This window comes from Trichosurus vulpecula, chromosome 3, assembly GCF_011100635.1.
Source record: "Trichosurus vulpecula isolate mTriVul1 chromosome 3, mTriVul1.pri, whole genome shotgun sequence".
NCBI lineage: Eukaryota > Metazoa > Chordata > Mammalia > Diprotodontia > Phalangeridae > Trichosurus > Trichosurus vulpecula.
The window spans coordinates 344,204,123-344,222,133 of NC_050575.1; the positions used below are offsets into that span (position 1 = coordinate 344,204,123).

General features: G+C 35.2%; 1 protein-coding gene across 2 annotated transcripts in view; it reads left to right on the forward strand.

The window, feature by feature from the left end:
• Window positions 1–18,011, forward strand: part of FBXO11 (F-box protein 11) — a 111,552-nt gene that overhangs the window by 68,811 nt on the left and 24,730 nt on the right. For both annotated transcript variants that reach the window (XM_036748561.1, XM_036748562.1), the window contains exons 2-11: window positions 12,136–12,263; window positions 12,433–12,514; window positions 12,948–13,092; window positions 14,102–14,231; window positions 14,734–14,817; window positions 14,905–15,037; window positions 16,463–16,569; window positions 16,652–16,763; window positions 17,635–17,741; window positions 17,820–17,957. In XM_036748561.1, the coding sequence (XP_036604456.1) occupies window positions 12,136–12,263; window positions 12,433–12,514; window positions 12,948–13,092; window positions 14,102–14,231; window positions 14,734–14,817; window positions 14,905–15,037; window positions 16,463–16,569; window positions 16,652–16,763; window positions 17,635–17,741; window positions 17,820–17,957 (1,166 nt within the window). The remainder of the gene's footprint in view (window positions 1–12,135; window positions 12,264–12,432; window positions 12,515–12,947; window positions 13,093–14,101; window positions 14,232–14,733; window positions 14,818–14,904; window positions 15,038–16,462; window positions 16,570–16,651; window positions 16,764–17,634; window positions 17,742–17,819; window positions 17,958–18,011) is intronic.

The following is an 18,011-nucleotide window of genomic DNA, read 5'->3' on the forward strand; positions in this document are numbered from 1 at the left end:
TTTTAAAACCCCCAAACAAATGGAACTTGAAAGTAATGAGACTTATTTGTAATATTTTTAAATTGATTCTAGTGGTAGTTCCAAAAAGGAGAGTTTGAGTAATGGCAAGATTGCTGGGACAAATATCTTGCCTCTCAAAGTGATTATCCTGAAGGAAATTAATCCTTTACATTTCTGATTATTTCTCATTTTCTTTTTGTTTTAAACCATTCTAATTTCATAGCCACTTCTCTTCTCTTCTCCTTTCCACAATTTACCCTTCAAAGTGTGGCCAGATCGAAATTCTTAAAATTTTGCTTCATGCAGATCATTCTGCTGCTTTAAAGTCTTTAGCAGTACTCATTGCTTGCAAAATAAATAAATTCTAAATTCCTTAAGTTGTCCTTCAAATTCAAATTCCATTTGATATCCAATTTACATCTCTAATTTATCCCAGACTCATAGAATCTCAGGGTTGGATGAGACCTCAGAGTTCATCTAGTCCAGCCCACCAGAAAAAAAGAAGCCTCTTTACTATAAGTCTGATAATTGGTCATCTAGCATGTGCTTGAAAGTCTCCAGTTACTTTTGGATACGTCTAAGTATTCCCAAGTTTTTATTAGCCTAAATATGCCTCTTGCAACATCTGTCCATCTTTTTCACCCCTGATTTAGTCATTCAGTGATGTCAGCTGTCACTCTCAGCTTTGTGTCATCTACAAATTTGATAAATATGCCATCTCTGCCCTTATACAAATCAGTGATAATAATACCTTGGGGTAGTATACTAGAAACCTTCTTCTAGCTGGACATAGAACCATTCTTGACTATTCTTTGAGTTGAGCTACATTTAACCAGTTGGAAGTCTGCCTTATTTGAATTACCATTTAGCCCATATTTTTCCATCTTTTCTCTAAGAATAGTGTGATAAATTGCCAAATGCTTTTCTAAAATCTAGTCCAACTCTGTCTCCGGCCATCCTCTAATTAACCATTCTACTCTAGTAGCTCTATCCGCCCCCCCCCCCATTCCTTTCCTCCCCCTCCCCTCAAGGAAATGAAGCATGAGCTATTTTTAATGAAGCCAGGCTTTTTCTTTGTGACCCAGACTGCTTACCCTTGTAATGAATTCTGGAATTTTCTAGAATTTGAAGACAAAATCATTGGCATATATACAGTTTACCTATTGTTTTCTTCTTATATTTCGAAAATCGAGACGTCTGTCTTTTATCTAAGCCTGCTGATTTGATTACCTCTTCCATTCTACACAATCTTTCAAAGATCTTTAACGTTGGTGATAGACAGTCTAGCCAAACTGACTTTCTTGCTATTCTTACACAAAACATTCTATCTTTCGCCTCTGTGCCTGTAATGCACTCCTCCCTGACCTCTGCCTCTCTGAATACCTACAGTCTTTCAAAGTTCAACTTAAAATCCACCTCTTACTTAAGGCCTTCCCTGATTCTTCCCCCACCTCCTGCTGCCTCCCAAATTACTCTATTTTTATACATTTTTTATATACTATATGCATGTTGTTCTTGCCTTCTCCCAGCCCCACATGGAATGTTTATTTATTGAGAGCAGAAACTTGTCTGTGGTTCCCTTTCTGCAACACATGACCAACAAGAGAAACAGTAATAAAGGATGTCATAAAAGAAATGTGATATACATATATATACATATACATATAAAAACTTTTTTCTAGAAAATGGGTCAACCCTGTAGTAGCAGGAACAAAAGAAAAAGGATGGAAATCCAGGATGGCTTAATTGGTATACTTATTGTGTTGAAAGGATGCAGAAAAGTCCCTCAGTGGACCTCGTGTGACATAATTATGGAAGGTCATGGATGAGAGTGAGGGTTGGATAGGAATGGATGGATTCCTAAGTGGAAGCAAGTTCTGTGTCAGTGGGATTGCAGATCTGTTGGAGCTAAAAACAAAACAACCTGCTACCCTTTTTGTTGCCTTTAGCTTTTCCTCATCAACTGCATTGCAGCTCATTTTAGCACATTTGACCTTATTTTTACTGGGTAGTGCTACACTTTTATATTCATTCTTTGTTACATGTTATTACTTCCAAAATTGTTTCTTTTTGTGTCTTCACAGTATTATTCTCACGAGCTTTGCATTCTTCCTAGGTTGACTTTCCCTGTAGAATTTTAGTCCATGGGGTCCTTCCTTTGAAACCTTTTACAATTTTTTTATTCTCCAGAAATATATGTTAGGCGTGGCCTGACTTAACTTTCTTTTATGGCAGCTCTTAAGATGGAGATGTTTCTTCTTTAGTAGTTCTCATCACTGCCACCCCAGCAGCCATTTAGTTCCTCTTTGTTGGTGAAACTGAGATCTGGAATAGAAGTCTACCAGAATCTCCCACTACCCTTGTAAACCCTCTATGGTTAATATTTTCCTCCCTAACAAGTCACATACATTCTTAGTTTGGTGTGACCATAGGACAGCCATGCAGAGATCTCTAGGCAGTTGAAAATGTGAGTCTGAAGCTCAGGAGAGAAGTCTGTGTTTGAATTTGCAGAGAAATGACAGTTAAAAATGAAGGAATTGGTAGAGAGAAGAGGGCAGAACATAGAATTCTGAGAAATTCCTATATTTAAGGAGACCCTGAAGGAAATAGAAAGAGCAATCTACCAGTTGAGTATACTGCAACAGAAGCCAAGGAAATAAGTTTCAAGGAGAGATTAGTCAATAGTGCCAAATATGTGCGCCGCCCCCCCCTCTCCCCCGGAAAAAAAAAAGTAAAGAAGAATGGAGACTGAATCAAATCCATTGGATTTGCTAGTTAGGATGTCATTTGTGACCTTTGAGCAAATAATTTGAGTTCAGTGGGGCAGAAGTCTGCAAGTAATTCAGTGAATCGTGAGAAAGTAGAAACTAGTAGAGATGAGTTGGGAGAAGTTTAACAATGAAATGAAGCAAAGTTTTGTTTTGAAAATGGGAGCTACTGGAGAATGTTTCTTGGCAGAGAGGAAAGCGATAATGGTGAGAGAAATACTGTGTATACATTAATAAAACTATTATAGAAAAGGAATATTTAACACATGTTTTTTAAATAGTTAAACTTTATAGTTTCTAACTACCTACAGAATAAATAAAATAAAAATAAATATTGTATATACATTAATATTATAAATTAAACTTTATTATAGAAAAGGAAAATTTGACACAGATGTTTTTTAAATAGTTAAATCTTACGGTTTTTAACTACGTATAGAATAAAATAAAAAAACTTAGAAATCTTTTCCCCCTGCAAAAATAGTCTATATGGTAAATTAACTCTGGATTCCCTTATTTTTTAATTGCCTTAAATAAAACTATTTTAATTCCGATTGCTTTATAAAACTTTTCCATAATTGGAGAAAAGCTAAGGTAGTCACAGCTGTGTTAGAAACAGTTGTCAGGCATGTATCTCTGCCATGAGACTAGGAACTGTTTTCAAACACAGTTGTTACTAGCACAGATTTTTTTGTCTGACCGATGTGGCAGGTTGGTAAGTGGCATGAGATGTTTGTGCTGCATTATAGAAAAATTAATCCAACACGTGCATATTCATTAATAAAATGAGGATTGTTGTTCTTGTTTTAGGCAGGTTTTAAAATATTATCTTAGGTCGTATTACAGATTAAGAAAATGTGGTAGGTATAGACCTGAATTAATTTTGTTGAAATGAATCCCACCATGCCTTTTATCTGTGGTGCTTTTCAATGCCAAACATGTTGGCTCTAATACTTTCCTTGTTATCATGATATAGATCTGCAAGTATAAAGTATAATACTTCCTCTAATGTTTAAATTTATCTTAAGACACTAGTTCAGTTTTCAACTGATAATTTAAACGTAAAAAGCTGAAAACCTGTATATAATGTTTTCTTTAAAGATCATTTAAAAATAAAATGAAATGTGCTGTATCCTTTCAGAGTGCTAATGAAAAATTTAGTAAAAGCATCTATAACTAGAAGTCCAATATGGGTTCTAATTCTTTCTGACAAATAGTGATCATTTTTAGTGAGTAGGAAAGTGCTGGATGAGATGGTTTTATTCTGCTGTGATTCTCTGAAAATGTTTAGATTATGTTGTGATAGTTGGGTATGATCTCCTAAAATCAGATTTGAAAATGAAAAACTATAAATGTGATAATCATCATTAAGTATCTTTAAATAATTCAGATTATTTTGTTGGATTTTACTTTTAGATTTTGCTTTTATTGGAAGCTTAAGTCCTTTGTGGAATCCAAGTTCTTAGGGTAATGCCAGTTTGGACCTGCCAGTTATTACTGTCCACCTTTAGTTGTTATATGGGGAGACTTTGTTGAAGTGAGTAGCGAATACTAATGACATTAACTTGTGTAGATGCCTCCTTGCCATACCATGTTCCTTACTCTCTCCTTAAGCCCTTGAAATCTGCATCCTCCTACTACCATTCTGCTAAAATTGTCCTGTGTTTCTGCCTTTCAGCCACTTCTGTCTGTTGAGGTAGAGGAGTTTCTTATACTCCAGCATACCTGTAAGATGAACTGCAAGTGTTTTGTTTTATTTTTTAGGGTAGGGCTAGGCACAAAGGAAAAGATTTGAGGACTAGCCTTTTATGATGGTGTATGTTTATAGAGTAGAAGAATTGATGGTTTTTCCACTGGTTTCTATTAATATGATTTTTATGGAATATAACATTTAAATAGAGGCAAATAGGTTGCTTTTTAAATGAACTTTAAAACTTTTTAAGTAAGATGCAAGTCGCAACTATCTGTGCCTTTACATTTCACATTTCTCATTCTTTACAACTAACCAGCTCTTTTCTGGCCCTGATGAGGTGATGCATGATTTTGCTGTACTTCAGGGAGTCTCTAATCTTTTAAAAAGGTGTTGAAATTTTTGTTTTGTCTTTTTAGTACAGCTAATAATCACCATGTTAGAAATACTAAACTGGTAAATCATCCAGATATAGGCAGTTTGCTGCCTCTTCTTCCCCAGTCTCACTCTCTTGCACATAATCTGGACAATGACCAGATTTTTCTGTACAGAAGGGAAACACTGACAGTAACCACCTCCTTTCTCACCACTACTACCAAGGGGATAAAAAGGGAGGAACATTCCCGCTTTAACCACTGAACGCTCAAGTTGTTCCATTCCTACCCCCCAGCCCTCACGATGGTTTTTCTCACATATATATACACATTCTTTTTTATCACCTTATTTTTTCTCTTACTACAATTCTATTTTATATCCATTTCCTCAGGAAAACCACCTTTATATCAGTAAATAATTTAATTATTGTTGCTATGTCAGTATTAGTTATGTTACTTGCAGCTAAAAAAAAAAAGGAAGGGTATAAGAACTGAAATGAAACTGGATATAATAAAGAAAATGCCACGAACTATTTAAAATGCCCGGAAAAGTCCCTTTTAAACTTGAATTACAACAGTATTTCAGTCTTCTTTCATTTCATATCTGGAATATTTGGGTTAAGTAGAGTTTATGAACTAACCTAGGAACCTAACTACTACTAGTATAAAATAATATTTCAATGGAAAAGAAAAGACCACAACATATTATAACTGCCAAATGGGCATTTATAATGAACTCATGTGTAACACATGAGCGATCATTTACACATGATCATAGATTTTGAGCTTAAAGGACCTTAAAGGTTATCTTAACAGACATTTTACAGATGAGGAAAGTGAGGCTCTGAAAAGTTGTGATCTTCCCAGAATCACATAAGTTAGTCAACAAGCATTTAGTTAGTGCCTGCAACATGCTAGATACTGTGCTAAGTGCTGGAGGTAAAAAGAAAAGCAAAAAATAATCCCTGCTTTCAGGGAACTCACAAGTCTAATGAGGAAGACAATCTACCACAACTGCATACAAACAGGATACAGATAGATGAATTAGAGTGATATCAGGGGGAAGATACTAAGTTTGATGGTTGGAAAGGCTACTTGCAGAAGACTAAACTTTCCCTAAGACCTGAAGGCAGCCACAAAGCAGAAATGAGGAGGGATCCATTTCTAGGGATGGAGGAATAGGACAGAGAATAAAAATGCCCAGAGTTTGAAGATGGAGTGTCCTGTGCAAGGAGCAGCAAGAAGGCCAGTGTCACTGGATTGTAGAGTATGTGGAAAGGAATGAATAAGGTGTAAGAACACTGGAAAGTAGAAAGGATCCAGGCCACGAAGGGCTTTAAAATCCAAACACAGGATTTTTATATTTGATCCTAGAGGTAATGAGAACCCACAGGAGTCAAATAGAGGGAGTTGATGTGGTCAGACCTGCGTTTAAAGAAAATCAGTTTGACTACAGTTCGAGTGAACAGTGGAATAGACAGGGCAGAGATTAGAGTCAGAGAAACAAACCAGAAGGCTGTTGAATTAGTACAACCATGAGGAGAGGAAGGTCTGCAGTAGGATGGTGGCAATATCAGAGGAGAGAAGAGGCCACATATATATGAGAGATGTTAAGAAGACAGTGAGATTGAAATTGGGAGATAGGGAGATAGAAAAAGATTGTCTTGAAGTAGTGAGTGTCTGCTCCAGATCATGTAACAAATTTGTAGTGAACTCAGCCCAGTTTTGTGATTTTTCTCCTATCTGCAGCATGGGAGTAGGAATGAAGACAGTGGATGGATGGTAGGAGTAATTCAGCACTGGGATTTGGCAGAGTATTTACACAGGTAGTAAGTGGTAGAGCCTGGACTCAAAACCCAAATATTCTCATTCAAAATTCAGTATCATTTATGCTATAATACTAAGTATCTATAATGGAAAGGCTGCTGTGTCTATCAGAATTCTATCTGAAATAGAAGTGAACAGTATCTAAAAAAAGCCCAAGAATGTCTCAAGGAAGGGCTCTAGTTGGGGAGAATACTAATTTAACTGCATAGAGGTCTTTTTCCCTTTGTTTCCCGGTTCTTGGCTATTTGGGGGTTGGAGAAGGTGCCAGGCAATAGACCACCATATAAAAACAGGCATTTATTAAACACCTTCCCTGTGTCAAACATTGCAGGTGCTACTGGTGGGGATACAGTGACAAAAATTTAACAGTTCTTGTACCTCAAGGAGCTTATATTCTATTGAGAAAGACAATATGTACATATATAAAAATGTAAAATGTGTATAAAATAAATTGAAGGTAGTTTGGAAGTAGCACTAGTAGCTGTGTGGGGAAGGCAAGATCAGGAACACTTGCATAGCAATTGCTGTTCGGAAGAAGCTCAGAATTCTAAGAGGCTGAGTTGAGGAGGGAATGCATTCTAGGTGTGGGTGTTAGCCTGCTCAAATATTTCGGAAGACAGGAGAGGAAATGGTATGTGAGGAACATCAAGAAGGCCAATTTGGTCACACTGTAGAGTTCATAAAGGAATTCTTCTATACTGCAGTGCCTCAATACATCCCTGCCAAAACTACACCTCTTTTTCCAAATAATACATTTTTTTTTCTCATCCATGAACTGTTCTGAGCTAAATTCTGAGCTCTGCTTACCTTGATCCAGGCCTGTACAACCTGCAGGTCTAAAGCTTGCAGCATGCCAGAGGACTTCCTCTACATTTTCCAAGGGCTGCCCAAATGGGGCAAGTGGCCCGAGGGCTGTAAGTGACCTGCAGCTACAGGTTGTGCAGTCCTTTTAATCATTCTAATAATACTCTTAGCTTTAACATAGTCATTTTGTAATACTTATACTCTTGTTAGTTAACTCCTCCTACAAACTTCTCATGTTGTGTATTTGTGTCATTTTTATTCACATGAAACATCAAAATGAAATAAAATTTAATTTTGGCACAATTTTCATTAATTACAACACACAAAATATTGTGTAAACATCTTTTTGCTGTTTAGTTACTTTTAGGTTTGTCCTGAAGGACATTCTACCTTGGTTCTAAGATGCTTTGGCATAGTGTCAACTCATGGGTAATGGCAACACTGCTACCTCTGAGATGCCCCAACTGACACCCCCCCCCCATATACACACACCCCCTATACCCATGAACAAAGAAGGGGATGAGAAACAGAAGCAACCTGACAGGTGGTCTTGGCCTTTGAAGGAGTAGGAAAAGGCAAAATTAATGTGGGCAAATTCCAAAGTTTGGCTCACTTCTACCTGCTTTGTAAGTATGCATGTTCTAGTCTTTTACTTCCTATTATCCCCTTCAGTGACCCCATGAGTGCCCCCACTCAGGCCTTTAGTGCATATATCTTAAGTACTTTTTTTTGAGCAGTGGGAGAAAGAAATTTAATTAATCCCTGTAATTGTCATCTCAGTCAATCAAAAAGTATTTATAGAATGTATATGGTATGCCATGATAGGCCAGGGAGAAGATTTTAGGTAGAAATCCTTTCTTGTTTTATCCTAATAATTTTCTTTTTTTTTTTTTTTTTTGGTAGAGAAAACTTGAAGCAAAGTAAGGAAACAGCCTTGCCCTCCTCTCTCTTACCCTCTTTCGATCTCCTCTGATAGGATTAGTAGTACTATCTCTTCTTTGATTTTTTTTCCCCATAAATAGCCTTAGCATTACTTGACAAAATGCTGAGTTTTGACACTCTTGACCCTATGAGATTGTACTATGCTTTTTAGTAATATGGTCTCTTTGAACAGCTTACCCTTTTCCTTCTCAGTGGGAAGTATTTCTCTTTGCATATTCCAAATATAGTTCTTAAACGCTTTCCCATTACCTCTGGCCTGACTTCACTTATAGAATTTTACTCATTACTCAAGAAGTTCTAATAGTGGCTCCAAATTGCCACTAGGTATAATAATATATACTCTTCTGTTTGGATGTTCAAGGCCTTAAGGAATTGAGAAAATGAACTTTCTTCCCTTCTTTGCAGAGGTGGGATTGTGAAATACTGCACATACTATCAAATTTGATTATTTTGCTGAACTGCTTTTTTTCCTTTTTTTAATCCTTTGTGACACAGAATAATTCGCTCAGTAGGAAAGAGGAGAGGAATACAGCAATATTGTAGTGTTAATACAACATATTTGCTTCCTGTTCCACATACATGGTATTACATCTTCTACCTCTGTACCTTTGCATAGGCTATCCTATGCCTAGAGTGCACTCCCTCCTCATTTCCACTTCCTCTTAGAATCCTGTTTCTTTCAAGACTCGGCTTAATTGCCCTTTTTCTTGAAGCCTGTCTTGATTTGCTCGGTTGCTAGGGTTTTCCCCTCTGGAAGTTTTTGTGTGTGTGTGTGTGTGTGTGTGTGTGTGTGTATGTATCTATCTGTGTGTATAGATATATACATATCTATATAGATAATATAGATAGTTATTGTGTGTATCTGTGTATATAGATAGATACATATCTATATAGGTAATATAGGATAGTTACTCTGTGTGTGTGTGTGTGTGTGTGTGTGAGAGAGAGAGAGAGAGAGGGAAAGAGAACGCAAGAGAGACAGAAAGAGACAATTTACTTCTCTGTGTATATATTATTTTATCTCTTTCCTCCACCATTTCCTTGGACGTAGGCTCCTTGGCTGGCCAGGGCTATTTGGGTTTTGTCTTTGTGTCCCTGTTGCTTAGCTCAGTGCCTGGCACATAAAAGGCACTTAATAAGTACTTACCAAATTGATTCCTACCTATCCTTTCCCTTAGTCCTTTGAAATGTGTTCTCTCATAAGGTTGCCTATCCAACTATGCTTAGTTATCTACCTCTTTCTCAGTCACAAGCTCTGAGAAGGATTAATTCTCATTCCCCTATCATTCTTTCTCAGCAGCCACTTCTTCCTTGCTTATATGAATAAATCTAGAATAGATAATCCTCAAATTGGTTCCTCCCCATTTGGAAGGACTTGTCTTTAAAACAAGTCAATTAATTATTAGTTACTCTGTTGCAGCAAAGAGAATTACAGCAGAAATCCGTATAATTGAAACTCCCTATCACTACTATATTCTGTTTCTGCCAGACTTCTAATCTGTTTCTGAAATTTTTCGTTCCTTCTTTCTGTCCAAGTAGTCTGTAATGTACTCCAATGAATATATATCACTTGTGTTTCTTTCTCTGTTAATCTTTATCCAAAGGACGTGAGTATGATTTAACATATCCTATTCTTTTTGTATAGAATGTGGTGTTCTTTAGGCCTGTGTTCTAGTCCTGCCTCTAAGATAAAATATAGACTCTTGTTTATTAGTTAAAACCCCTCACGACTAGCTCTCAACCTACTTTTCCAACCTTATTTCTTCCCACTCTGTGGTCCATCCAAATTCCTGTTACTCCTATATAATACTAGATCTCCCATCTGTGCCTTAGTTCTGGCTGGCACTCATGCCTTAAATGTGCTCTCCCCTCGTCATCATCTCTTAGACTCTATTCTTTCCTTCAAGACTTAACTTAAGCACTGTCTTCTACGTGAAGCCTTTCGTGATTCACTATCTCCCCCCAACCTCAGCAACTGCCCCTTTCCCCAAAGTTGTCTTGTATTTATTTCATGCATATTCTGTTTATATTTAAGTCTCCTTCAATAGAATATAAGCTCCCCAAGGGCAGAGACTCATTTTTGTTTTTGTGTCTCCTCTGCCAATATAATACTTGGCACGTAGAAGTTGGTTAATATGTGCTTATTAACTGATTGCCGTCTCCCACAAAATTTCAGAGATAGCTGCTTCCTTGTATTAGGCTTTGTAGTTCATACTGCATTTTATCTATGTTTCTACATTGTGACTAGACATGTGGTCATGGGTTTTTGTTTTTGACTCTTATATTAGCTTGTCTTCCGTGAATTTCTGGTCATTCTTCACATCTTTCAATGATTTTAGCAACTTTATATTGTCTAGCGTTTATACTTAGGTAGCGTTTGCTTTCATCCTTCCTTTTAATTTAAGGCTTTTTGGATTATATTTGTAAGACTATAGGCAAATATATTCTTATTAGCTTTTGTTAGATACATTCTGTTCCCATACTGTGACTCTTGTGTTTCAATCCATAGTCCAGAAATCTAAATCTGATTCTAGACATCATCTTTTTAACAAGGGGTTCACTTATGAATTCTATCTTTCTTTCCTGGGGCCTTTGACTGTGATGATCACCAAAGCGCTACCTATGCTCCTAAAGGTTTCAGTTTCTTGTCCAAAACTTCATCATCCTGAGAATTGCTTTTCAGATTCTTTTTGACAGTATAATCTATGCTTATGTGTATCACCATAAGTAAGTAGAAAACTACCTTCCATAAGTAGGTCTGACAAGTTTTTGAGAAATTTTCTGGATATGTCTCCCCACAAGTTAGAAAACCTACAATTGGGCTAGCAAATAGCCACTCTTTAGCTTAGAATCACTAACCATTGCTACTCATCCCATCTTCCTCTGACCCTTGCTAAATAATGCTAAAGTGGTTGCTTTCTCCTTATAAGGTCCAGCTCTAGTCTCTTCAGGAAAAGCCTCACATCTGTTGCTAGATGCAAATGTTTACTGGTCTGTCTTCCCCATTTACTTCGTGTCTCATTCATCCACTCTTCGGGTACAGGGAATTCCGCCTTCTACCATAGGTTTTTATTGTATGTACTTTTAGGAATACATTAATGTATATATGACTATTATGTAATAAAATGGATATATACTTGAACAGTCTTTGTGAATAAAAGGACTTTTTTTTTAATTTGTTTTTCTTTTTGGTTTTCACACTAACCCTTCCTGTTTTGTTTTATTTTTAAAATAATACTTCATTCTTGTTTACCTAGAAAGTGGAGAGTGCTTTGAGGCTCTTTATCCATTCTTCTAGGAGAAAGACTAGCCTGCACTTAGAATACAGATAGCAGTAACTTGTTTGGAATAAACATCGACATATCCTTAGTAAAATTCTCACTGCTCTTCATATTGGAAGCAATGGCCTTAGTTCTTACTAGAAAACTTGGGTTCAAATTTTGGCTTTGCCACTTCCTACCTGAATGACCTTGTACAATTACTTTTCTGGGTCTTGATTCCTTCATTGTAAAATGAGAAGGTTAGACTCAATGATCTAAGGTCACTTCTGGCTCCAAATCCCAGCCTTCGTTTTACTAAACAATATGGCATGTATTTTCAAAAACACAGGTTTTTATTATATGTATTTTTAGAAATACATTAATGTATATATGACCATCATGTAATAAAATAGATTTATACTTGCACAGTTTTTGTAAATTAAAGGACTTTTTTTTTTTAATTGTAATAGATGATGATGTACCGGCAGATATGGTTGCAGAAGAATCAGGTCCTGGTGCACAAAATAGTCCATACCAACTTCGTAGAAAAACTCTTCTACCTAAAAGAACAGCTTGTCCTACAAAGAGCAATATGGAGGTAAGTTGTCTATTTTGTTTTGTCTCCTTTTTGTTAAGACATTATCTTACGTGTGGGAGAGGAGTTTCTCTTAAAAAAAATTAATGTAAAATCGTTTCACATTATTTAGAAAAGTTAAATCTTTTGTTTAAACTACAACTTTCTAAAGTGGTGTTTTTATTGTTGAAAGGGTGCTTCTACTTCCACCACCGAAAATTTTGGTCATCGAGCAAAACGTGCAAGAGTTTCTGGAAAATCACAAGACTTATCAGGTATTTTTTATAAGGGTGATTGAAGAACAGAGAGGGGTACATTTGACCAAATTCATTCTCAATTATTTTATGCCAAAATCAAGACTCCAAGATTGGAGGGAAATACTGTTTTACATCATTTAGGGATCAGAATTCGAATCTTGCTAAATAATCTCTGTAATAGTAATAGTCTCTGTCTTCTTATGACTTTTATTGATAGTTCACAAAGTTATTTTTGCAATGTTTTCCCAGTTAAGAAAGCCATACCTAAAAGAAAGTAATCAAGTAATCCTTGCCAAATTCAAGTGAAGAGAGGGTTTTATGTATAGATAAAATACATTCTTTCAAATCAGTAGTTTTCTGGTATTTAAAAAATAAAAACACCTAATCATTAACATTGATGATTTACTTAGTAGTCAGGTAGGTTATTTGAATATGTGTTAATATTTTATAGCAGCACCTGCTGAACAATATCTTCAGGAGAAATTGCCAGATGAAGTAGTCCTAAAGATTTTTTCATACTTGTTGGAGCAAGATCTCTGTAGAGCAGCATGTGTGTGTAAACGCTTCAGTGAGCTTGCTAATGATCCAATTTTGTGGTGAGTGAAAAGCTATATTCATTATTATCTTGAGATATGTTGTTTGCCTGTACAAAATGCCAAAGATGGTAGGAAAGATGAAATGTGAACTTACTGTTATATTTAAATAGCTAAATCAAACTAAAAATGCTTCTGTTTTTAAAGTACCTGTTATCGTAAGTATGAGTTGCCAGTCAAAGCAATGTTTATATTAAAACGTAATTAAAATATTTTCTCTATGATCTATTGGTTAATAACTGTCATTCTTTTGGTGATTATGGGGCGTTATTTCTTTATCTTTGTGCCTGCTTTAAATAATAGAATCATAAGTATATTAAAGAAGAAAGGAGAAATAGGAATTAAATGTTTATGTAGAAAAAGTGTTATTGTACTAGTACTGACCGGTCTATTTGTGCTTACTAACATAAGTTTTTACTACATAATTAATAGAGGGAAAAAAAAGCTGAGTATACAGTGCTAGTGCTTTAAGTTTTTTTTTTTTTTTTGGAGGGGGGAAGGCAGGGCAATTGGGGTGAAGTGATTTGCCCAAGGTCACACAGCTAATAAGTGTGTCAAGTGTCTGAGGTGAGATTTGAACTCAGGTCTTCCTGACTCCCAGGCCGGTGCTCTACTCACTGTGCCACCTAGCTGCCCCTAGTGCTATAATTCTTAAGTTGCAGTTAACAGTGCCTTCAGAATCTGTAAAACTAGTGATAGGTTTAACAGGCAGGGAGAACATATTTGCAGAATGTTTTTTGTTTAAAAAAATACTAAATTGAATATTTTAATTGTGAGAAAATAATACATTATTTTGTGTTGTTATTTGAATTTTTTTCCCACTAGGTTTCACACTTTAGGCAAACATATAAATGATTGTGTTGATAGCCAGAATAGTTTTGCTATGCCCTAGCTTTTGTCTTATTTTCTATTTATTATTGAAATGGATTAATTTTGAGGTTTGAATTTTGATATGTAATTTGAAATAGTTATTGTATCTGATTTTTATTTTCGGTATTTTTTTGTCTTTCAGGAAACGATTATACATGGAGGTATTTGAGTATACACGTCCTATGATGCATCCTGAACCTGGGAAATTTTACCAGATTAATCCAGAAGAATATGAACATCCAAATCCTTGGAAAGAAAGCTTTCAGCAATTGGTATGCAGCCTCACTAGAAAGTATTTGTCTCACCGCATAATTTGTAAATAAAATTTCTGCTAAAAAGAATATTATATCCCATTAACATTAAAAATTATCTAGCAGACATCTTTTTTTCAGCCAACAGATATTTTGTCACTTTGATCATCAGGAATGTAAAAAAAACCCACAAATGCTATGATTTTGAATTTATTGAAATACCTTTTTTCCCTCCAAGAGTTTATGCTTAGCTAGCCTAAGGTAGTTTATGGTCCCTTATATTTTTCATTATTGCTTTCATATTAATGGTATACTATATGTTGTAGAACTAACCTCTTTAAAAAGTACGGTAAATGAGTGGAAATGTATATTTTCAAAAATGTTTCAGTTAAGGTTTACTTATACAAATATACCAGGATTCTAATTTTAAATTAAAAAATGAAATGTTTGTCTTAATACCATATACATTTAAGTATATTAATTTTTTTCTCTTATACTGCTTTTTTTTTTTTTGGCATTTTAGTATAAAGGGGCACATGTAAAGCCAGGATTTGCTGAACATTTCTACAGTAACCCTGCAAGATATAAAGGGAGAGAAAATATGCTAGTATGTATAATATGTATTTTTTATATAATTTCTTCAAAAGTAACCTCACAGTTTGTAACTAATACTTTTATTTCAAATTTCTTTTAGTATTATGACACCATTGAAGATGCATTAGGTGGAGTACAGGAAGCTCATTTTGATGGACTTATCTTTGTTCATTCTGGTATATATACTGATGAATGGATATACATTGAATCTCCAATTACTATGATTGGTGCAGGTATTTTGATACGTATTTTTATCTTAATTTTAGTTCAGATTAACAAAAATTTCTGTAACAGCAATGACACATTATGCACTTAAAGTAGAAACAATATATTGTTGATCAAAAGTATTATTTTAAAGGAAAACTTCATATTCTACTGTATGAGACAGAGGACCCTACACAGTCAGGGAGAATGGTTTAAAGAGGAGATAATATCCTTACTTAAAAGAGTATTGGAAAATATAAGACTATGTTTCCTTTAAAGTGAGAATATTACTTAGATTGTTCTCTTCCCCCACATGACCTGGAGTTACCTACCTCCTGGTAGAACATGAAAATTAAAATATATTTCCTTCTCTAATCCATATATTAGGAAGCATTGGTCATTCTTTACTGCATTTTTAATAAATTTGAAATATAGTGTTATATTTTGCTTTGAACTAATGTTTTGTTCTAATGCCACAATATTTTTTCAAGTTTCTAAGAACAGATTAAATTCAATAGATTAGCATAACATTCTGTTAAATTTCTTGAATATACTCCCTCTGCTGGTTTTTCAGGTAATTAGTACATAGGACATTTTACCTTTTGCTTTTTTAAAAAATTAATTAATTTTTAGTTTTCAGCATTCATTTTCATAAGATTTTGAGTTCTAAATTTTCTCTCCCTTCCCCCCCCACTCCAAGATGGCATACAATCTGATATAGGTTCTACATATGCATTCATATTAGCATAGGGCATTTTTCAAATAAATGCAGATATCTCAGTGAAGTTCCTTGTTTATCTCCCCTTCTTTCCTCTGCCCTCTGAAAGATATACACACATTCTCTGTGTGTGTGTGTGTGTGTGTGTCTTTCTCACACTCACACGCACTCTCTCCCCCTCCCCTTTAAATTTGGTATAATATTTGATGGTGATAATTCTCTACCTGGTTCTAATTTTTTAAATACTTTGTAGAACCCCATTATAGTTAATCTTGTTATAACATTATAATGCTAAGACCTGTGCCCCTTAAATATTAGATATAATGAAGCCTAATGTAACGTGGTACATGTTATGTGTTAGGACCAACTCCCAACACTATTATTAATCAAGGGCAGCAGAGTTTACTGGAAAGAACACTAGACTTAGACCCAAGAGACCTGAATTCAAATTCCTCCTTAGCCATATGCTAGATATTTGGCCATAGACAACTCAGAGCCTCAATTTCCTCATCTATAAAATAGAAATAATATGTTTACTACCTTGGCCATAGGTTAGTTTAAAAGAAAGTATTTTACAAAAACTTAAAAAGCAGTACTATAAAGATGTGAGTTACTAATTAGTTTTATAGTATGGCATCAAGACTGTCCTTTAGATTTAAGCTTTTTCTTCTACTAGACGTTGTTTAATCTGTTCAGTAAAAGTGATATACTGTTCTAAAAATGTGTCTCTTTACAGCACCTGGAAAAGTGGCAGACAAAGTCATAATCGAAAACACTAGAGATTCAACTTTTGTTTTTATGGAAGGTTCTGAGGATGCTTATGTTGGATATATGACCATCAGGGTAAGAGACCTGAGAATAAAATTATGCATATTTAAATTACTAAGTCAATATTTGTTTATTTGAAAAAATTTATATTTTTCAGTTTAACCCTGATGATAAATCTGCTCAGCACCACAATGCCCACCACTGCTTAGAGATTACAGTGAACTGTAGCCCAATAATAGATCACTGTATTATTCGAAGTACCTGTACAGGTTAGTATTCCTTCCATATTTTGATGTTACTTGGGTATTATAACAAATATTTACGTATGTATTTATGTATTCTTGCCCAAATGAAGAATAAAGAAACTTGTTTAAACTATATTTTTAACAAATTTAAATAAAGAGGTGTATCATGTATTCAGTGTAGATAATCTTGCCACCTATGTAGATCATAACTCATTGATAAATTAGTAAATGGTCTTCGAGAGTGACTGTGACCAAAGTATTCATCACTCCACAACTAACCTAGTGATAGGCCTTTCAGAATTTATGTAGGCTTTTCCTTAAATAATAGGCTTGTGGGTCTTTATCGCACCTCCACTAAGATGGTTTTACTAGATTGTCTCTAGGATAAAGGACAAAATCCACTTGACATTTAAAACCCATGATATAGCTCCAATCTACCTTTCCAGTCTTTATGCATCTTACTCACCTTTACATATTCTTCATTTCAGTCAAACTGATCTGTTAGCTGGGGTGTGTGCGCACTTGTACACACATGTGCATACATACTCATATATTTCTTCTTTACCGATTTCTACCCCTATGTTTTGATTTTGGTGTGTGTGTATATTTTTATTGTGTGTGTGTGTGTGTGTGTGTGTGTGTGTGTGTGTATATTTATAACATCCTATGTATGCATAGCTTTAAAAGATGTTGAATTGAACCAAGCATTCAAACTTGGTAGAATCAGCTAGAGTTTACATTCTGCTGGTATTGATTTTCAGAACCCATGGTTCAATATTGAGTCATTGTGGACTTTAGGAGGACACAAATTTAAAAGAGAGTAAAATTAAACAAGTTCTTAGCACAGTGCTAGTAAAACATGCATACGTTATTTCAGATTTTACTTTCCTTACAGTTGGTTCTGCAGTATGTGTTAGTGGACAAGGAGCGTGTCCCACTATCAAGCACTGTAACATCAGCGACTGTGAGAATGTTGGACTTTATATAACAGATCATGCACAGGTACTTTTTAATTCTAAAATTGTTTCTTTGATGTTTGGAGAAGTTCTACTCTTGCTGACTTCTGATTGTTTGCTATAGGGGATATATGAAGATAATGAGATTTCCAATAATGCTTTAGCTGGGATTTGGGTTAAAAATCATGGAAACCCCATTATTAGACGGAATCACATTCATCATGGACGTGATGTTGGTGTGTTCACGTTTGACCATGGCATGGTAAGAACATTTCCTTCTTGGTAGAAAACGTCTGATTCACGTCATCAACTAGAT